A 23,087-nucleotide genomic window follows, 5' to 3' on the forward strand; every position below is an offset into this window, starting at 1 on the left:
AAAGAAATATTGGCGACATAAAAATACAGAGACCAGACAGAATTTCAATTTGTATCACTTTATTCAACGTTTTACGTTAATATTTTGTTGTTTTTAATAATATACTCTTTACTGTACTTCAGTAGTACTTTTATAGTTATTTCTTTTTGGGTTTAGGGACTGCTCGCAATTTGAACATTTAAACAATTAAATATATATATAAATAATTATAGACGTCACTTGCTAGACATAACATTAAGGGTATAAACTTAGGCTTACTATGTAGGGGTGTATGTTTATGTATAGTCGTATATTATAATATAGTTTAGATATAGATATATGTACCTTTACATATCATTGCATTAGCACAGCGCTATAAACACTTAATTGCCAGTATAAATAATGAATGTTCTTGCTGTCGCAAATTAAAACAATTTTCAACAGAAAACAAAAAACGACGATTTCTCTGCTCTTATTTAGAAATCATTGAAGTACTGCAAATCTCTTTGGTCTACTGCCTTGGCGGGTTTCCAATCCTTCTCGGGATAATCATCAAAATTTTTGGTATCCCCATCGTGATGTACTTCGGGCAAAATTGGTGGCTGTAAATGATATAAATTCGGAAAATTATTATTTTGATGTGACTATCGTATATTTTTCTAATGGCTTATTATTTATGAGTATTTTAATTTGAGTAAAATAGTGTCTGATGAACAAACAAAGTCCCAAAAAAACAAAAAAATGCAACACAATGTATATGTCATTTTTAAAAACATAATTATTTATATTTAATTATTAATGGGTACCTCTCCAAATTATATTTTATTTTCAAAATCACTTCAAACATACGTCTTTAGCGGGCAAAAACTGAGACAAGTGTGCAAAATTCAGCACGTTTGTAACAATCATTTCTGACGCACTTAACCCATTGTCTCCCGCCGTCCAGGCAGAGGCGTTCATGTGGGCAATTAACACCTTTTTCTTCATATGCGAAATGCTCCTTTTGTTACATTTCACTCGCACTCGGACCAGCTGGGCTGGGCAGAGGGAATCGGCAGATTTATGGGTCTAACACCCACCCGGGCGGCCGAAATAGACGCTGCGGTCATTAACTAAAGGCACAGCTAATTTGGAAAGCTGATTTGTTTATTTGCTTTTAATTACGAGAACGTATGAAAATACAATGGCCGACTGACAAAAATCCACACAAAGTAACCACAATTACTGCTGGCTAAAAAGTAAAACTCTGAAATAAAGAAACCCCTTGAACTCACCTTTAGTTTCTTGCTGTAGACGTCATTCCAATTCAAGTGCTTGAACCAGCGATGCCTCTTCACGTCATCGGCGCCATTCTGTATGGTGGGAGGTATTTCGAAATCGGGGGAGGGGCGAACATAGAATGAAATACAAAATATTGGACATAAATAACGTTCTGCACTTGGCTGGCTCGTGTTGCAAAAACGCGCGACAAATCTATTAAAACAACAAAAGCAAACGCGGCGTAGGCGAAAGCAAAATTCGGTGCGAACAAGAAAAATGATTTTGAAGCAAATGTATTAGGCTAACTGACAAGGAGCATGTGCAGATCTATTTGCGATGGCCAACAATTAATTTTTGATATAAGCGATGCAACTTTTAATGCCAGCAACAAAAACTGGCCATCCAACTGTGACAAGTGTAAACAATTATCTATAAATATGGTGCCTAATAAGCCGGAAAATGTTAGCGAAAAGCTTGCCAAATATTTTTATGAGAGACTATCTAAGAAAAGGGGGACGTGTTTGAAGGGATGGAATAAATAAATAAACTTTGACAGGGCTAATTTTACTAATCATTAAAAGAAATCGAATGAAATAAAAAGAAAACTTGATGGATAGGACAGCAGCTGAACAAACTTAATGTTCCAAAAAATTTGTTTATCTATTCAATAATTTTATTTTTAAAAATTCTACATCTACATCTGATTGCCGATGATTCTCACCTTCATGTTGCCCAGTCGCTTGGTTCTATCATTCACCAGCAGCTTTTTGATCAAGTCTTTGGCAATGGGATCCATATGACGCTCCCACTCAATTTTACCGCTCAGTATCTTCTCGTAAATGCCGAAGGGTTGTTCATCGTAGAATGGTGGATACCCGACGAGCATTTCGTATATGAGAACTCCTAGAAGATCATCCCTGATTAGTATTCGTAATCCTTGAAATTACAGAGTTGCATCTTACCCAATGCCCACCAATCTACGGCCTTATTATGGCCCTTGGACTGTATTATTTCGGGTGCTATATACTCGGGTGTTCCGCACAGTGTCCAAGTGCGATCCCTCAGCTTTTTGGCGAATCCAAAATCTGTGATTTTCAAATGGCCATCCCGATTGATCAGCAGATTCTCTGGCTTCAGATCGCGGTACACAATTTGCAGGGAGTGCAGGTATTCCAAGGCACTGACAATTTCAGCCGCGTAGAAATTGGCTAAGATAGAAGTAATTTCCGTTGATTCAGAGTTCGAATTTAAATTGAAACTTTACTCACATGTTTGACTAGTGAATTTTCCCGCATTCCGCAGATATGTGAACAGCTCTCCGCCACAGACGTAGTCAAATATCATATACAGATTTGAGTCATCCTTTGTAGACCATTCCCTGTAAGGAAAAAAGAATTTTTTTATTTTTTATATTTTTTTTTTGCTTGTATGTATTTTGTATGGAATAAATAAAAAAATGGCAATAAATATTAATATTTTACAGCTTTTTGGGTGATATTGACCTTTTCAGATTTGGTTGAAAATAAAGGGGTAAACGTGAAAATAAGTTATTTTTGTCTTTAACGCAAAATGTGATGGGTTTTCCTTATTAATATTGTTTCCTTATTGAAACGAAACCAATTATATTAAAAAAAAGGATAAATAAAAACATGTTTGTTTTAATTTATACTTCACAAATCTTTCAAAAGAACGTAAAAACAAATTTAAAGGCAATGTATGGATACTTTTATTAAAAGAAACATTAAGTTGCAAAGTTCGTTTTGAAAAATATATAAAATATGACAAATTTACCATATTGTTTTACTTACAGACTGATGACAAACGGATGTCGTATTTCGCGCAATATATTCCGCTCGTTCTTTACGTGTTCAATCTGTTTGAGACGAATGACTTCGGTCATGGCCAAAATCTTCATGGCACAGTACTTCTCCGAAATGCGATCCCGACATAAGCACACTCGTCCAAAGGTGCCAGTGCCTGAAAGGGGGAAGAAGACGTAATGTAGGGTATCGAATTAGCAAATGCATCGAAGGCAAAACCACAAACAACATTCTTAAATATCGGGGCATGCCCCATTAAAGTGTTTGCAAACGATATGGCAAAAGGTCTCGTTTTACCCAAAACGTAAGCGAGGAACAGGCGAGGTTAAAATAGTAGTATGTGATTTTCTATTTTATTATAACTCTTTGAACATTTAATATTTAATGAATTATTTGGTGTTCTTTCTTGAATTAATTATATATTTTGGAGAGGTAGTTTTTCTGAATTTAATTTCACTGAATAAATGGTTCAATTGATCAAAATAAATATTAAAAGAAATTCATTTTGGTGATAGGTTCTGTAAAAATATAATTATATTTATCATAACTCTTTGAATAAAAGGTTCACTCGATATAAATTAATTTTAGAAGAAATTCATTTTGGTGATAAGTTCAGTAAACAAATGAATGGGAGAAAAAAATAATTTTCGAAAGTGTGTCAAATATGGAAGTAATGGTATGGAATGGATACCATCGACTTCAAGTCAAGTATTTAAATAAACGAATCGAAAGATTAATGATAGATATTACCAGTAGCACTTTTCTGGCCGCAACTGTACCGTGCACTGGAGCGGAGGGTGCATAATTACTGTTTTCACTGTCGAGCACGTTTTGAGGTTACAAAAGCAGGCTGGCTGCCTTTTGCGACTAGGTAATATGGTCGGCACGGGGTGTTGGCTTACACGCCCAGCCGAGATTTTCTCAACCTTGAGTTTTTAATTGGGCTAACGTCCAAAACGCCGGGCACTCGGTGGGCGAACGAGTGACTAACTGGCAGGAAAGGAAACACGGAGCGTGTGAGCCTCTCAGATTTCACATAAACGTTTTGGGCAGATACACTAAAGGCCAAGAGCGACGGCGGAAAATATCTTCGTTTTCGTTTCGTTTCTCTGTTTTGTTTTCCATGGCATGCCAAAACAACAAAACGGCTACAAATTGATTTGTCTTATAAATCAAAAGCCGAAACGCAATCATTCCCCATTACAAACAGCGAGGGGGGCAGTGGGAAAAGTTTTGCTTTCTGCAGCTGCTTTTAGTTTTTCAGCACGTTTTCCCTGTGTGCGCAATGCTATATGTTCCCGATCGGGCCAACAACAATTAGCCGTGATTTTCATTGTAATATAGCAAAAGTGGGCAGATTATTGAACTCGGCCACAATAATTTGCCACGTGCGTTCCTACCAGAAAATTAAACAAAAACGCGCCGAACAACTTGCGAGAATAGTTGGCTCCCCACAAATGCGGTCAAAAAAATATATACGAATTAAATTCTTAATTTTTATTTTAAAAATGTAATGTAAACCTATAATCTATCAACTCAAATGAAATAAAAATGTTCACGTTGTATTCAAACCAAAATTAAAAGTAATTACAAATTTAACTAAAATTGAAAACTTTTATAACATTAATATTTCTTTTTCAAATTCTAACTAAAGTAGTTCAAAATAGTCAATAGAAACTTTTACAAGATTAATTCTCGAAATGTCAGCACTATTATTTTGACCCAAACTATACCTGGACGTAATTAGGTGGGCGTGACCCGCCCCTTATGGGTGCACCTGAAGGGGTGTGGCAAGCATTACACGTGCAAATGAAAATATGAATCCCGACATTGTAATTAATGAATTGTTCTTTTTGCTCTACACAAATCGGTTTCTCGATTACGTAGTTCGAATGATTCAGCGAAGCAATGGGATTATATAAGCTTTGAAGTGGGGATGAAAAAGGTTGGAATCTGGGGGGAGAAAATCATGAGAACCATTTTGATAAATCCCAGAGACGAGATGCATCTATGGAGCACTATGAGCATTTCTGGCGAAATTAGTTGAAATTGCTGCTTTTAAAAGAGATATCATCGAGGTTTCCCAGAACTTGCAAAATATACTCCTTAAAAATCCACCCAAAAAGATTCCAAAATGCTTAAAACATCGAACTTTGAACACCTCTACTTAAATATGCATTAACGATTTAAACAAATCAAAATAAATAGCTCATAAAACACGCGTTTGTATAACATCTTTCAATGATATAGATATTGATTAGCCATCGCCTCGGCATTTAAAACTCGCCATTTGCCTAAACGAGAAATAAATATTCCAAATATGCCAAACAAAATAAATCAAGCAAAAATAACTACAACCAATGATGGATGATTTTATGATTGAAAATCAGAATCAGACGCGAAATTGCAGACACCGGCACATTGCATGGGCTTGAAGCTGCGAGGCGTGAAGAAAACAACAAATCGCAGGAAATAATTAAAAGCATTGTGGGGAAAAAGTATGGCCAAAACGGAAAGTTCTGGCTAGCAACAAGTTGCATGCCTTGCATGGGCACATGGCCAATGTGGAATAATTTCGCCGGCGCAAGTTGGCAACAGGAATTCGGATTCGGTTTAAAGAAAATAGTTTTTTAAATATTTACAAGTTTTTATCGTGGAAAATTTTATCGAACTTTTTCATAAATTCTGATGGGGAATGTTGAAGGGTTTCTGGATAAATAAACAAGTATATGGCTTTGTTTGAAATTGTAGAATTACTAGTGCAGTTGGCACACTATTTGCATATTTACATTTATCTGGCCATTTTTACGGTGAATTAAGTACGGAAAAGGATCTTAAATTTTCTAAAAATGTGTAACCAAATAATCAAAAGTATTGAATTCAATTTACAATTGCTGGGCTTAAATTTTACCAAATTGAACTAAACAAAATGTTTAAAAAATGTAAACAAATTTGCTTTAATATTTCGTATTACAATTGACATTGTTAAAAATAAAATTTTTTTAAAGGTGTTTTTTTTTTAAATTTTAAAAAAGAAATGACAATGCTTCCTATGCGTTGTTACTATAAATTCTAAGCCCACCTTTAAATTAAAATAAAACCACAACAGCCTCTAGATTATGTGAAGTACAATGAGTTAGCAACAATTATTAAATACACTCTCTTGGCTTCAAACAATTTTCGAGCACGCTTTCGAAATAAAAGCAAACACTTCCACTGACGCACCGCTCCTCGCGAAGCGATCTCTTAGCACCTCGTTCACGATCCACTCCACCTCAAGTAGATCTCGTCTAGTGCAAAGGAAAGTGCTTTTACCGATGTTTTAACTACCAGCTCCACTACCCCATCCTCCAACTGCCCGCCGGCTGCTCCTAAATGTCTGGTCAAAGTGAAATTGTGACAGCTGCGGAGCAGACAAAAGCGAGACTAAAGATTGCACTAAAATAAAAGTTGGGCAATATTATAAGATCACCGAAATTTTTCAATCCTTTACGATTTTTTCCTTACAAATATGATCTTGTCAGTGACATATACTTAAATATATCCTGCTGAAGATTTAGCATTACTATCTATTACCTTATCTTGTTACTATCTTTTATCTAATAAATACAACCTACAAATACATAACTTGTTTCTTACTTTATTTAGATTGATTTTCTAATGATTTGGCCCAAGCTTTAAAATATCCAATATCTGTAGAAACCTAACATAATTGGATGCTTGAGACATATTTAGCATTTGCTGAGATTTTAAAAACAACAAATTGGATACTGTATTTTGTTAATTAATAAAATGTTTTCTTTTTTTTTGAGTTTTAATGGAGCACTGATTATCTGCTGTACAATGCATGGTTTATTTGCCAATTGTAGGTAATATGAATACACCTATGTCATAAGTTTTATACTTAGTTGTATTACTTAGAATATAATTTAGTAACATTTTTTTTCAGTGATAGCTGAGTCTTCAGACGATGCCGCAGACGGTCGGGTCCGATAGTCGGCAACAATTAAAGTCTGACTGCGGGATGTGGCCAAACCTGTTAGCGGTGCAGACGGCGCACATAAGCTGCAGCGATGCAACTGCCAAAAAGTGCGTGGAAAAAGGCGAAACATATTTTACATAATACATGAAACTTTCTATTTGACGAAGCGATGCCATAAACTGTCCAGTGAAACTGCCGTCCCATGGATGCAGTTCGTTCGTCCATCTGCCAGTCCGCATCTGATGGATGATGCCTTTCATTTGCGCTGGCAAATAAAAATCATTGCTGTCGGACGCGTAACTGTTTCTGTTTTTAAAAAAATTAAATGTGCCAAAAGCCAAAATACTGCAAAAAGTTTCTGAAACTCGCCACCATGTAAATATGCGAATATAAACTTGGCACCATTTGCAGTTCTCGGCAGCTGGCGGACCAAGTTAAATAAAGTTAATTGCGTTTTATGCAGTTCGTCGGAGCAAAGATTGTTTAAAGATCCATAAATGAGAGAGAACCGAATGAAAAACACGGTGATATGGAGGCCAGTTTAAAAATAATTCTGCCAAGATCTAAAGTTTAAACAATTTCAAATAGGCATTAAAATCAGATATTAAAGCTGCTGTAAGTAACAACAAACAATGAGTATTTAGGTCACTTGATATGTGTTGACTGGCTGAACTCATTTAGTGCCCCTTTATGTACTTTTTGTAGATGTTGCAATTTGTACTTTAAGAGGTACGATTTTATAAATTTTATAAATTTTGTTGTAAATGGCGAATGCATACGAAATTCTACAATATTATTTTTAGCTTACAAAGAAATGTTTTCAAAATTTCTTAAAATAATTTCGAAAATGCAGCTATGCATGACATTTTCACTTGATCACAATTCCAAGAATTCAATTATATAAATTGATGTCCATTAATCATATACACATACGTATATCTATATTTCAAAATATTTTGGGAATTCAACTCCACATTTATTATTTTTTTCTTTTATTATTTTATTTATTTTTATTTACTTATCAATTATTTAAAATCAAATATTTTTAAGAGAAAACATATTTTGGTTAATATTAAAATGATTAATTTAAATATTTCTCGTATTGTACTTAATTTTGAAGGATTATTTATTTATTTTTATACCCTTGCAGAGGGTATTATAATTTCAGTCAGAAGTTTGCAACGCAGTGAAGGAGACGTTTCCGACCCTATAAAGTATATATATTCTTGATCAGCATCACTAGGAGAGTCGATCTAGCCATGTCCGTCTGTCCGTCTGTCCGTCTGTCCGTCTGTCCGTCTGTCCGTCTGTCCGTCCGTTTATATGCAAACTAGTCTCTCAGTTTTAAAGCTATCTGCATGAAACTTTCCCAAAAGTTGTCTTTCTATTGCAGGTAGTATATAAGTCGGAACGAGCCGGATCGGACGACTATAGCATATAGCTCCCATAGGAACAATCGGAAAAATAAATGAAAAAAAATTATAACTTTGCTGTTTTTTAATTTTTTGTTTAGTTCTTCGACATATAGTAATGGTAAAATATTTCCGATTTACGGTTTAAATTTCATCAAAATCGGACGACTATAGCATATAGCTCCCATAGGAACAATCGGAAAAAATAAATGAAAAAAAATTATAACTTTGCTGTTTTTTAATTTTTTGTTTAGTTCTTCGAGATATAGTAATGGTTTAATATTTCAGAATTACGGTTTCAATTTCATCAAAATCGGACGACTATAGCATATAGCTCCCATAGGAACAATCGGAAAAATAAATGAAAAAAATTATAACTTTTCTGTTTTTTAATTTTTTGTTTAGTTCTTCGACATATAGCAATGTTTAATTATTTCAGAATTATGGTATAAATTTTATCAAAATCGGACGTCTATAGCATATAGCTCCCATAGAAATAATAAAAATATATAAAATAACTATCTAATAATTGAGCTGCAAATAATCATAGTTTCAATGTTTTTTTTTAGCACATACTCAAGTAAATCATAATTTAAATGTTTTCAAAAGTATTTAATTAATGCAATAGCTGCAAGGGTATATGAACTTCGGCTTGCCGAAGTTTGCTTTCCTTCTTGTTTAGAATTGTTATTAATATCAGTGCCTTGTTTTTACGTCAAAATGAAGTAAACCCAGTTTTAAACTAATCTAAAAATGATATTCAATTCTTCCTGTGTTTATAGCCTTACAGCATTATTGACACAAGGTTGGATAGATCTTTTTCGCGGAAGTCACCCCCTCGCCCACTGAAGCACACACCTTGCCCAATCACCTTTCCACCGGCGACATCCCGCCCATAACTTAAGCGATTTATGACACTTTTGAAGCAGATGTTTACCATTTACCATACAGCATATAGATAGATATTGGCCCACCTGCCCCTGCCTGTCGATGTGGTTTTCACATTTGTCAAGTTCTGGCAGTACAATTTACAAAGACAAAATAAGCGGTGGGGGGCGTGATCGAAAATAAATTTAATGGTGGAATATGAAAAATCATTCCGTGGCTATTTCGGGCCATTTCAATGCAGTTTAATATGCCCATATATTTGCCAGATGCAAAATGCATTTTCAGGTCACCTTTATAAATACGACACAACCGAGCATGGCGAAAAAGTGTGCTATAACGCAGTCTTATATGCTCGTTTAATGTTTGAAAGAGCGCGGCAACATGGGAGGTGGGTCCGGGTTTGGATCCGGACTGGGTGCCCGAAAAGCAGGCGGCAGTTCCCCGCCAGAAAGACGGGGGAGGTGTTCCTTGGTTTTCGGCACACTGCCAAATAATAATTTCTATATTATTTGCTTATACGTTGGCTCGATTTTGTTGAAATAAAATTCAGATTTTCTTCGGGCTTCACAAAGTTTACAGAGATCGGGCGAGGCGATTTCAAATTTTCCATGCGATCGTAAATTTCCCGTTGACTGATTTTGTCTTTTCATGCGGCGAGCACAGCCAAAATGATTATTACTTATACAGAAATACAGATAATATAGATATTTATTTCTTGTTTGGCACTTAGCTCACAACAAAAAATGGAAATGAGGATTTCCATTTGAACTATGAGTTATACTTTGCAGACGCAACGTCGACACACAACTTGTTGTTCAACACGGCCAACAAACACTGGGACATGTGTTCGCTATCCGACAGATACATTTAGCCGCTCGAAATTTGATTGCCTTTTATTATTTAAAAATCAATTTATGCTAAAAGCACAAAAGACAGCCAGAACCCGAAAGGAATCCCCGCCACACACGCTGTCTGACACTCGCCATTTTCAATTCGATTTCAATTGGAAATGGGCAAATGGCAAACGGACTCTTGTGTTTTGGCCAATTTTATGTCCCAGCCGAATTGTGTTTCCGAGAATCGTGCGTAAATATTTATCTTTGGAAAAATCCATCAATCAATGGGCAGACTAAAAGGATTGTCTGCTCCCAGGTCGTTCCGTACTCCCACATCGGTCCACGATCCATTGAGAAAGTCGCGCGGAACAGACAACCCCCACAGGGAAAATAATTTGTCAAGTTGATAAATTAGCTGGGTGGACATTAGGGAAAACAGAAGGTCAGCCCCTCAATTGTCAGAGATTTCCGCATTGGTTTAGTCAATTAGTCGAAAAAGTGGGGCACCCAACGAAATTTCGTAGCTAATTGATGGGGTTATTGATCCTTTTTCAAAATATAGCGCACTTTTACTACACTTAATACACATTTAGAGCATTAGGCACATTTGCGAAATTTTTATGAGCCAATTGATCGCCCGAGAACACATTTCACATTTCCAAAGTAATGACTATCAGGCCATTTTGGTTTTAGAATTTTAGAATTTTCCGGATTTTAGTTTAGGATCTATTTGAGATTTTTGTAAATTTAACGAACGTGTTGAGCATTAAAAATTATCGTTTGAGTATGAAATTTAGACTTTAGAACTCATTAACAGTTAACAAAAATAAACAAAATAAATCAAAAGCTTAATTTTTTAACAAATACTTCTGGATAACTCTTATGACTTTGACTTTAAGACCAGACTAGAGTGCTAGATCTTAAGTCTTGATAGCTTCGCAAGACAATACAACTTTCTTCCCGGATACTTAAGCGATGACATGCCATGGACTTTCACTCCCATAAAACTCTTGCTCAGACAGGCACACGCTTCAATCCAGTTTCCCGAGGCGAACATTTCCTTTTTGAAGTTACAACCAGAGTCCATTTCATTGCAGTGTTAATTGCAGCTCACCAGTTGATTTGACAGGTTTAAGGCCAAAGCTAATGGCATTTTGTGGTTGTTGATCCATCGAATCACATGCAGTCAGAACGTGCGCAAACAAAAACACGTTTTATTTGTTTCCCAAAAGGAAAACAATAGCTCTGCTGTTGTTTTCCCAAAATTTCGAAAACATTTCTTGGGAAATGTTCTCCCGGGAAAATCCCCTTTTTTTGGAGCATTTGAGAGCATCTGAGGTCGCTGGTTAATCAATGGGATTTCTTACAACCAGCAGAATGAACTATCAATATTTATAGTAAGTCTTGAGGGGCATATGTTTAAAGCTTGCAATGTTTTCGTTTCAGTTCGGAGCAGGTTTTCTTAATATTTTCCAGCCATATTGTTTTCAGCATCCACTGGCTTTTCCGCAATTACGGCGATGATGTTCGCTTGCCCGTAGCCACATCTTCTGGCCACTATTGTTATAATCAGAGGAGGTTTGGGGGGAAAATGGACAGGCTGACTATCCGAATGCCCTAATAGAAGCGTGACTCACTGGCATTCATTCTCCACAACCCATTCGCGTTTTCATTTCAGATCCCATGCGTGTTCATGGCATGATATCCGCCTTGGTTTATTTACTTTTTACGGATTTAACTCGAAAATCGCACTCAATACCTTTTGGGCAGTGCGATGCTTGGTCTGGAAATTGTGAGAAATCCATGCTACAGATTACTCATACGTCGTGTGGTGTGCGCTAAACTAGGAATGAACAGCAGCGATTGTTGAAAGCATACACGGAAAGGAGCTCAGCGAAATTACTCATGCCACGGAAGAGGTGTTGACTGAGGAATTTTAAACAATGTCCGAAAACCGGAAAGACTACAGCACATACTCCCATTGGCATAGGGCAAGATCGTTAAGATAAATACAATAGATTAGTCTATAAAAAGCTGCATTTAATATATATTTACACATTCAATTATACATATGTTTTGTAAAAAAATCACTTAGACTTTATTTGTTTAACTATATTGTTAAGAACATTTAAGCAAAAAAAAGTCTTTACGTGATAAAGTTGCTTAAGTAGTTTTTTAAGTTAAAAAAATTGTTTTAAGAAATCTTGTTTATAACAAAAGGGACTCCTAAAATAAATGAGGATACAAAATGAGAATCAAAATAAAGTAATTAAAGAGCCCTGTTATAACAATCTTTCGAGTAATATGAAGTGAAAAAATATCTTTTAAAATTGATTGCTTTTCAGAAAAAAGTATTCTCCGCCTAAACAAATTAATGAGCTCCAAGAAGCAATTTTTAGTGGGTAGGTAAAAAAACAATAAACTCCCACTAGGGGTTTTAAAACATAAAGCTGTAATTATTCTGTTAAAAAAAGCAGAAAACAATTTGGAAGGTAATTGTAGTCTAATAAAAAGCCATTATTTACTCCCACAATATTTCCGCGATTGTTTGAGTTGGCTCTAGCAGTTTGAAACTAAAACGATCGGTGCACAAATGATTTTAAATGGTTTTGTTGGCAAAAAGAAAAAGCAAACCGATCACACGTGTAGTAAAGCAAATGTTGTGGTAATAAATCAGGAAAATGCTCAGAACTTGCCTCAACCTCAAGTAAATATTTATGCCGCAAGGCTTAATGAGTGTTTGAATTGTATACTAAATTTAGTCGGATACTAAAATCGGCTGCTTCGCTCACATCGAAGACGTCAAAATGGGAAAACACATCAAAATATTATGGGCATTAATTGGCCAAGCGTCCATGCGAGTACGTAAGACCCATTGATGATCCTAAGCAGAGTCCAAGAATACATGTCCGTACGTAAACGGACTACACTTTAAATATTGTCTAAATGAAATTTTACGCAAGCCAGATCGCTGCTGAGCAATGAAAACGATTGCCCGACCCGCTGCGGTGCGAAAAGCTCATAATAATCATAATATGAGCTCCCCTTGCCTTTTCTTCCCCTGCCTCATTCAATTTGCGTAATCAATAACAATTTATTTATGCATAAAATCAATAAAAAGCAATAGAGACCTGAATCTGGAAGGGGTTCACACATACCGAGGGGCCCAAAAAATGAGGTAATAAATATTTGAAATTAAATCGATGAGCGAAATCAAAGAATAGCAAACAAAAAGCTGAGAAAAAGTAAGACAATGGTATTTGAATACATTTTTTCACTTTCCAGATGAAACAACTGGAGATGAAAACGAATTGATGGAACAGGTGAGAAAACTCTTTTAATTAAATGGAATAATCAAAGTAAAGAAAGATTTCAATTGTTTGCGGGGGTGTGCCATTTATGAATTTTTTTTTTTTTTGACAGAAATAAAAGTGTTTCCCAAGAATTTGGTCAGAAATTTTTCGGTTGCCTTTTGGCTAAAGGTTTTGTTAACATTAAATCAATGTTAAAATCCTTCAAACTCATTATTGAATAAATTAAATATAAAACCCTTATTAGGGCAAAAAAACTTCGCAAAAACAAAACCAAAATTTATCTTTTTATAAAACAAGGAGTGAGCATTGAGCATTTTGGGAAAAAACAACAGTGACCTCATCAAGCCTTGACTTGTGAACTGACCTAGAAGCGATGCTGTTTTGATGGCATCCGTCTAAATAGTTTCCCCGGGAAAGTCAACAAACAGGGTAAAATTGATCGGATCCGAGACGTACTACACACTGCTGCACAACTACTTCAGCCTCGCGACAAGTTGAAGGTTGAAAGGCGTGCGACCTTAACATCAATCATACGCCCCGTGGGTCTAGTGTAAACAGCAGCCGACTTACCCACTGTTTTGATTATCTGGTAGTCGTCCAAGTGGTATTTGCGCACTCCCTTCGCGGTCTGGACGCTGCTCTCCTCGGACTCGTCGTCGTCCTCCTCGTCGTCCGTCTCATTGCCGTCGTCCTCTTCGATGCTCTCGCTGGAATCGTGGGTGGCCTCGTCCACGTCCCGTCCGTTGCCCTCCTCCTCGTCGTCGTCCTCGTCCTCCTCTTCCTCCTGGTCGACGTCGACGTCATTGTCGTGGTCAGCGGAGCTGCTGGTGGTGGTGGCGGTGCTGCTGCTCCGGCTGTTGGTCGCCGGATCCGGCAGCTGCTGCTCCTGCTCCGCGTCCTCCTCGCTGTAGTCGGACTCCAGCGGATCGGATGACTCACTGGAGGCCACGTTGCTGCTGCTGCGCCCGTTCGAGCGGCCCAATTTGAATGTGAATGTGGTCTCTGTGTTGCCGCTGTCATTCGCTGTTGTTTGTTGTGTGCTGCCGCTGCTGTTTGATGGAATTTTCTTCTTGTACGATGACGTCATGTTGCCGCTTCCGTTTCCGACTGTCAATTTTGATGTGGATCCTGCCGTGCCGGATGTCAAAGGCGTGCAGAAGCGGGCACAAGTCGCCGTGGACATCTCTCTAGCAATCCTCGCCAGCGGTTCCCCGTGTATCCTCGCCGGATTTCCTTTCGCCCCTTTATCTCCTGTCGATTTCCCTGCAATTGAATGGAAATGAATTGTCTGGTTATATTTGGATAACAAAGCAAATAGCCATTGATTAAGAGGGTTCCAAAGAATGACTACGAACCGGCAACGGTAGGAATAACCTTTGAAGTTCCTATTTTAACAATCTTTTGTAAACTTTTACTAAGCATTGGACGGTCAATATTTATTTAATACAAATTTGAAATTAAAAAAAATTTTACTTTCACTTTAACTGTAATACTTTCCCACTAACTTAGTTTTTGTTTGCCAAATAATGGGGTTTTTATTAATTTTCTATTATGTTTTCTACAGAAAATAAAGGATATATCAATTACATTTTTAAAATTTTGTTGATTTATTAATAAGTTTAGAGTTAATGTTGTAAATAAAATTAAATATTTTATTGCATTTTATTGATCATATTTTCCTTGGTTAATTTAACTAATACATTTTTCTATGTTGATAATTATTATTTTGAGTATTGACAATTTTTAAATTGTGTTATTTGAATATCGGAATTATAAACAATAATATTATGAATCCTTCTTACGAACCAATTATATAAACCATTGCCTCAGCTATGACCCCAAAAACATTTAAGGAAGCTCAGCTACTTGTAATATTAATGGCTACTATAAAGCAGCATTCTTCGGTTTCTAATCACTTCGCATACCCATTAAAAACCCAGTGCCGCCACTATTGTTCTTTCAAATTGCCTTGGAGTGTATTTATACGCCGAATCCCACAATCCAATCCAATCCAATCCACAATCCGCTCCCATTGCCAGACCATGGTCGTTTAATTAAACAGCCGAGGATAGTGCTGATGGCTGATGGCTTTGTATTTAGGCCCGTCCGAGCCATTGTAGTTTTTGTAAATTGAAAGTGAAATGAAATGGCCGCCGGTCAGACTGTATGCACTAGAGTGTATGCCCAGCATTCAACGAGCAACAAGTGTCTGTCCCGGGCTTTATCAACGAACAGACGAACAGGCGTCCGGACAAAAGGCATTATAGACTGTCGGCCTGGGAAAATTGAGTTCGCATGCCAAAGGGTTGTCACCGCCGACACAAAGGAGGCTGCAGTCCAGTTAATATCACATACTAATATTATTAATAACAATGACTGCAGTCTTGATTCAATTTGCCGCCCCGCGCTTGCCAACAAAAGGAAAGCCCCCAGAGTCCCCAGACAGAAAAGGCAATTTCTTGGGGTCCGCCTTAATGCACAGATGCATTTAACTCAAGAAATTATAAAGACGATAAAGGGGTATTGAGGTCGGTCCACCCGAAATGCAAAATCGAGAATGGATGCATATGCATGCGGCCATAAAATCAATACACCCATCTATCCGTATATTCTTAGCTGGCCTGAGTGGCTTTTATTGTTTAAGCGGGTGCTGGGGCAATCTAGGCCATCCAGGCCATAGAAGAGCATTCAATGGATCCGAGGATGGCACAAAAAGCCAGACAAAATGTGAACTGGAGGGCAGGGATTGATGCGCATCATTAACTACAGCTTTGGCTGTTCGAAGGCCAAGAAGATGACAATAGATAAGTCAGGCATGTCAAATAGAGAAACATTTTGTGAATTTGAATGAAATGGTATAGTTTTAATATCCGAAAATATGAAAGCCATTTCCTAGCCTTGCATCAGCTTTATGTGTAGACTTACTGACGGACTAGCAAATAAAATGCATTTCATTAAAAAGTATTAAAGAACATACACTTCCAGAGTATACCATCCAAAATGTAAACCTTTTAAAGATTTTTAACAGAGAACATTTTAAAGATTTTTAACAGAGAACATACATAGAGAATCACAGAAAATTTGTTTTAATCGTAAATTAACAACTATTGCTGTTTTTAAAAAAACTTATAGACTTTGAAATTTAAATAATTATAGTCGGTTATACGTTAAACAATGATTAATTAAAAATGGTACACCGCGTTATGAAACAGAAAAATCGAAGTCAATAAAAAACAAGCGGGAAATGATTAACAATTATCAGCAAACTCGTTTGGCTTTTCCTAGAATTCTGGCGAGATTTGTTATTATTCAAGTATTTCAGCCCCTCCAATTTGTCAGCTTGGTATCATCATCTCGTTTAATTTCGCAGTCGATTGCCGGTTGTCTTACGGCCAAACAGAAACATCTTATCCACGTAACAAAAGTCTACCCCCCTAATGCAATTGACACGTCTCACGCTCTAATGGAAATGGCTATCCCCGGAAAAACATGAATTTACGTAAAAATATTTAACTACGCCTCAAGAAAAAATGAAATATACGTAAATGCATATCTATATTGCATTATTATGGTAAACCTTGTCGTCCATCCAACGTTTTCTTGGAACATTTGATGTGTCTTTCGATTTGTTATTTTCTTTTATTATTATTACACACACACATTAATTTTATGAACGCCTGTCACTCAAGATTATTTACGTACGCGTTCAAAATTGTTGCACTTTTTCGGTGGGAAAATATGAAAATGAAACGCCAACGCATTAAAAGTGCGGAAATATAAATTAAAGTTGTCTAAGGCAAAGTGCATGGATTGTTTTGAGAATAATTTCTCAAAAATTATTGTAGACAATCACTCGGGCTGTAAATTAGCCAAGAAGTCAGCTCCCACCAGCAAGAACCAAGAAACACAAACAACCGATCGAGATCGAGATCGAGATCGGCGGGTCCTACATATCAACATATATCCTCTAGCACTCTGAACAGCAGAGATTCGGCCCCATTCACCTTGGCGGCTGCCAAATGTGAAAATGGAAATGGAAATGGAAATTGGGGTCGTCGTTGCCAGCCAACCAGCCAGCCAGCCAGCCAAATGTTAAATGGTTGCCTAATCTTCCGGCGGGCAGCACTCTTTTTCTGCTCTTGTTGCCGCTTCCACTTTTCGTGAATGGAAAACGCAATAAAAAAGGAATATACTATATGCGATGTATATAAAGACTTAAGCACAAGAATTAGTGCCTACGAGATAAGGTGGAAAGATCAGGTGAATGGAGTGCAAGACTGTGAAAGATCAGGGTTATTAAATGTTATAGAACCAGAAGTGGATTCCCAAATTCTGATTAATACGAGGAATTATTGCAAGTGTCAACAAACGCTTTCAAACGTTTACTTTACAGCAGATGTTGGTAGGAATTTTAAAAAAATATTTACAATATTAATGTTTCTGGTTCAACGGTCTTAACTGTTTATATATATAGAAAAATTTTAATATTTTTGTTTTATGTATTATTTAATTAAAAAAAAAAACAAAGTCAAACCTTCAAATTAAAACAATATGAAAATCTAAATTAAAATATAGGTACCATGGTTACTGATATTTCTTTCTCATTCGAAATTTCTCTTAATAATATCCAGAATATTTTCCTCACATCTAATTTATGACAAAATGTCTTATAAATTATTTGGAAGCATTTTCTTGTTCAAGAAGATTTCCTCTGAAAAATTATGAAACTCATCCCCTGGGTCTCAGCACACCTCACATAAAGACACTTTGATTTATTCACAATAGTTAGCAAATATGTTTAAATAATCAGAGCAAAGAAGAGATTTACTAATTCTGTGACTGCAGGCCACTTGACCTTTGATTCGGGAAATAAAATTAACGTGCAGTGTACGCAACATTTATAAATTCGTTGGGCTAGCCAAGGCACAAATTATGATATTAATTAATTAAAAGCCGCGCGAGGCGATTTGTTTAAAAGTATATGCATGAGTTTATAGATGGGTTTGTATAAAAAGAAAGCGTCTCATATTAATATCATCGTCATCGGTGTATTTTTGAAATTTCCAAACAGTGAAAGATAATTTTTTGTAGGCGTTGGCGTTATTAATATTTCTCGTCCGCCAGGATGTGTAATTATCTGAGTAAGTGCATACGTTCGAATTAATGACGGGGTGTTACAAAAACGAAAATTCATTGCCCGTTTTCGGTTGACAAAATAAAGATTTTCACCCCACGCTCTCAACTTTTTGGGTAATAAACCCCAAATGGCAATAATCGTCAAAAATAATGCCGGCTAAATGTAATCATAACATAAATACAGCGACACGCTTTGTTTCTTCTTCTGTGGCCTTAGTACGAACATTTTTCCTGGGAGGGTTTTTCACGAACTCGCATAAGGGCCAAACAGATTTATGGTCTTGGATTTGTTTTTATAGAGCAAGTATTTGCGTTGTCCTTGTGCTAGTTCCTCACTATTTGGCTATGGAAATACATAAAACTTTTATGCGTATGGGGAAGTTGGGGAATAGATTTCGAAAGTCCTTGGCTCAGTTTTTGGAGAGTTATTGAACCGGAACATGAAGAAATTCTATTTGAACGGGGTCAACTACATGGAAATGATTGTTCAAATTTGGGAGTGCGAGAAAAGAAACAAAAACACTAGGAAAGAGTTGTGACAACATTCCTTTAAAAAAAAACATGGTCTTGGAAATAATTCTTTTTTAGAGAACTGATGAAGTTTAGCTCTGCATAAAAAATAATCTAAAGTTACTAAATATTTTAAAGCTGTATAAATAGAGACCTTTTATTTTAGCTTCGCGAAATTTGATGGTTTCTTTAATGAATATATTTTCAACCGAAAATAAATCATTTTTCACTATTAGTATTTTGTTCTTTTTCTTAGACTGACAATAATAATATATATTTGTTTATTGTGTAAAATAATTTTGTCAATTTCATTAGAATTTTGAATATTTTTATAGATGCTAAGAAGTTCGAATATTCTTAAATGTTTCTAAAAATATTTCAAAATTAAAATAAAAGTGAACAATATGCTAATGTGTGATTTCTAAGCCCTTCGTGAACCTATTAAATAGATTGTGTTATTATAAGTGAATCATTTATAAACAAATTTGCGAATCTAGCAAAGTTAATCACTACATTAGCATGATCGCGGAACTCTCTGTGAGACAAAGCGAAAGAAACACATTAACTACCGACATTTTTTTTTATATCTTTTCCACTCCAAATATTAAGATTTACCTCTCTATGTGAAGTGTAATTAGCTAATTGCACTAATTAAATCGGCTCACCTAATTATAGTACTCAAAGCTTAATCATGAAAACGAATTTATCTCCACTTTTTGTTTCTATTTTGGAAAGCAAGCATTTATGATTTGTTGCTGGCTGATGGCTGCTGGCTGCTGCTTTTTACACTATTAACGATTACTCACCACCAAACTTAATTTTAAGAGCCAAAGTCGCCGACCGTTGCCGCCGCTGTTTTGGTTTTTCTTAACGATCGCGCCGCCGATCTATTTATTGTTTTTGTTCTGGTTGCGATTGTCTGGTTTCTGAATTCTGAGTTCTGAGTTCTGATTTTTTGCTGGAGCAAAATTTGAACGCTTGCGAAATTGTTAAAAATAAATATGTTACTTTAAGAGCGCACGATTTTCCACGATTTGCCGACGATTTTTCGTTCTCCTTCGTTTTTGGCCAGCAATAATAACAAAAAAAAGCTGAAGCCGACACAGAAACAGAAATAAACTCAACACTCAGCGTTTCTCAGGGGGCCTATAGGTATAGGTAGAGGTATATGGGGGGTATTATGGGGGTATTATAGGTGTACCAGATCGACTGGACACACCGATCGCGCTTTGCTTTATTTGTGTCACTTTTTTCGTGGGTTTTTCTTACGTTTTTTTTTTTTTTTATCGTTTTTTAACGTTTTTTGTTGCAAAAAGTGCCGCTTTGTTTTGTTTGTTTTGTTTATGCGCTGGGATCGTGAGATCCAAGAGATCTAGAATTTCCGGTTTTGCAGCCGCAGCCTGCAGTTTTTCTTTGTTTTTCGTTAGTCTCTGCGTTCAGCCAGCACTATGCAAACTACTGCTGCTTAACGTTATTAATCAAAACTAACGTTCGGGCAATTTGAATTGTTTTTTCTGCGAAACCTCTAGACCAATGCCGAGTTTTCCAATTTTCTTTAGCTTGATTCTGTGGTGTTTTTTTTCTTGGGTTGACCAGCCGCTTCCACGTTTTGCACGAAACTGAAACGTAAAATCTGCGAATCGCTTGCCACAGCTCTCGACGTCGACGTCGCCGTCGCCGTCGTGGTCGTTCGGAAAAGGGGGCGGAACGGGCAGGAGGGGGCGGGGCAGCGGCCGATGATGATGACGCCGACGATGATGATAATAATGATGATGGCCAAGGGGAGATGATGGGTCTGGGGATGCTCGCGGATGCTCGGGGATGGGCAGAGGCGGATGTGTTTGTGTTTGCTATCCATCTCCATGTGTGCGGCTGTTTGGTTTTGGCCAAGTGTCTCGAGTGTTGTTCCATTTGAGGGCCTAAACGGTTTGGCGGCAACAGGATCATCGCCGCAGGACATGGCGGACACGACGGCGGTAAGGCGGCCGGAATAGTGTACCCGGCTAATTGACAACATCCCCAAACAATATATATATATATATATATATATATATATATATATATATATATATATATATATATATTAAAGTTTATGATTGGCAATAGAAAAACATGGTTTCGTATATATATATATATATATATATATATATATATATATATATATATATACGAAACCATGTTTTTCTATTGCCAATCATAAACTTTAATTACAGGTTATTAATTTTAATTTTATGAATTCTGAAAATTAAAACAGGATCAGAAAAAGTGGCCTGTTATCAACGATACTGATAAGACGGCGGGAATGGTTTATATTATTAATTTAAAGCGAACTAAATACTACTGAGAAAGATAAATACACTTAGCTTAGGTAAAAAACCTCAATTCTTTTTAATCGGCTTTAAAATTGGATTAAGACTTTTTATAAAACGGGATTGCCTATTTTGGTTCACCTATAACGTCAAAAATTCTCTATGTATATACAATATTATTAGAAATATATGACTAAGCCCATATTATTTAGAAATATTAACCTAAAACCAAAACAAAATGCTTATACCTGAATTTAAGTAACGTATTTTCCCCATGAGATTTGTTTGTTATCAGCAGACATTTTTTCGGCACTAAAACTGGAATCTTTACAAAGGGGAATTTCCCCCAGTGTTGGGATTTTAGCAGGCAATTTCTCTGCAGAGAAATTCAAAAATTCGAAGTAATATTTATTTAAATATTGTTCACAAAAACAAGAAAAGTTCAATGTCAGAATGAAATAATCTTAAATCAAACAGTTTGTAACCGATTTTACAGGGGGGGTGAGCTTTACCTTAGTTTTTTGTTTGTTTTTTGTAGGCACTTCTTAAGCAGCGCTGCAAAAAATAATTTAATCATTAAAAAAAAAAACTTAAAACAAACTTAAAAAACAATTTAAAATGTAAACTATAGATCTGTTAATATTTTTTTTTTTTAAGTGGGTTTAGAAAGGTGTTTGAATGGGTTTATTGTTAACCATTTTGAATGAGGAGCCAATCAAGAGTTTATACCTGATTTTATATAGGGTGGTGTTTTCCTTCAGTGTTTTGTTTGTTTTCAGTAGACATTGCGGCAGCAGCGGTAGTGGAAAAATCTGGGAAATATGTTTTGTGTATTTACGAGCCCTCTGGCTCTGCCAGTGTAAGCAAACAGTGAGAGCGCCTCTTTAACACTTTTCGGGTGTTGCGTTTGCATGTTTATGTATGTTGATTTTGTTGGCCGTTGTAATCAAGGCCAACAAGGTCAGGTGCAAACGAATACGAATACGAATGCGACTACGAGTGACGCCTGCGTGCCACAGTCACATTTCAGGTGGCGCACACAATTGCCGTGTGCATTTCAATTTGATGTTATAATTAAGCGAAGGCAGGCACGAGATGTCAGCAAGCTAGGGTTTTAATTTGGTATGTTGTTTTTGTTGTTTCTTTTGCCACTGCGGCTGCTGCAGTCCACTTGTCAAGGGCAAGGACGTTGTGCACTCACCTCCTTGAGTGGGCGAAGAGGGCGGGGCGAGTCCTGTCCGCAGACCGGAAGCCTTGTCATGATTGCGCCAGCCTGTCAAGCAAAATGACTTAAATCTCTTAACTTTTATATAATTTTTCAGTGCAAACTTACTCTGCTTCCAGCAGGCAGAGTAAAAATTGATCGCAAATTTTGCCAAAAAGCTTGTGGCGATCCTGTAAGCTAGTAAAATACGGTCCAAAACATATTGAACTTCCATTAGAATAAAATATTGTTTCCTAAGCCCACGTTTTGAATTTTCCCTCCCGATAGTTCGATTACTTAGTGCGAGACGTTGCCAGATGTTTGGTATTTACTCGTGTAACAGATGGCGCCACTGTATGAAAATACACAATTATTACTTTTACCTTTTGTAACAAAATATGAATGAAAAATGTTATTCAAAACCATTGTGGTTGAAC

General features: G+C 36.5%; 1 protein-coding gene across 5 annotated transcripts; it reads right to left on the minus strand.

Moving 5' to 3' along the window:
* Nucleotides 1-42: 42 nt before the first annotated feature.
* On the minus strand, nucleotides 43-22,924 carry LOC128260117 (cAMP-dependent protein kinase catalytic subunit 3). Of its 5 annotated transcripts, none has more exons than XM_052992886.1 (9): nucleotides 22,780-22,924; nucleotides 22,648-22,719; nucleotides 14,062-14,742; nucleotides 3,048-3,216; nucleotides 2,508-2,617; nucleotides 2,202-2,447; nucleotides 1,961-2,142; nucleotides 1,254-1,331; nucleotides 43-581 (listed from the first exon to the last, which is right to left on the minus strand). In XM_052992886.1, the coding sequence occupies exons 1-9, from the start codon at nucleotides 22,883-22,885 to the stop codon at nucleotides 456-458; spliced, it is 1,770 nt and encodes a 589-aa protein (XP_052848846.1). In that variant the 5' UTR covers nucleotides 22,886-22,924; the 3' UTR covers nucleotides 43-455. The 5 variants fall into 5 exon arrangements, with proteins under 5 accessions (XP_052848846.1, XP_052848845.1, XP_052848849.1 ...); XM_052992885.1 differs by having other exon boundaries at nucleotides 14,062-14,754; XM_052992889.1 differs by lacking the exons at nucleotides 22,648-22,719; nucleotides 22,780-22,924 and adding an exon at nucleotides 19,944-20,765.
* Between the last annotated feature and the right edge of the window lie 163 nt (nucleotides 22,925-23,087).

This window comes from Drosophila gunungcola (genome assembly GCF_025200985.1).
Source record: "Drosophila gunungcola strain Sukarami chromosome 3L unlocalized genomic scaffold, Dgunungcola_SK_2 000014F, whole genome shotgun sequence".
NCBI lineage: Eukaryota > Metazoa > Arthropoda > Insecta > Diptera > Drosophilidae > Drosophila > Drosophila gunungcola.

Excerpts from the sequence above, each read along its gene's own strand:
- LOC128260117 (XM_052992885.1), bottom strand. The coding sequence starts at position 22,885 with ATGGAAGTTCAATATGTTTTGGACCGTATTTTACTAGCTTACAGGATC. Across the intron at positions 14,755-22,647 it reads CTCTTCGCCCACTCAAGGAG|GGAAATCGACAGGAGATAAA; the intron begins GTGAGTGCACAA and ends ATTCAATTGCAG. Across the intron at positions 2,618-3,047 it reads CATCCGTTTGTCATCAGTCT|GGAATGGTCTACAAAGGATG; the intron begins GTAAGTAAAACA and ends TTTTCCTTACAG.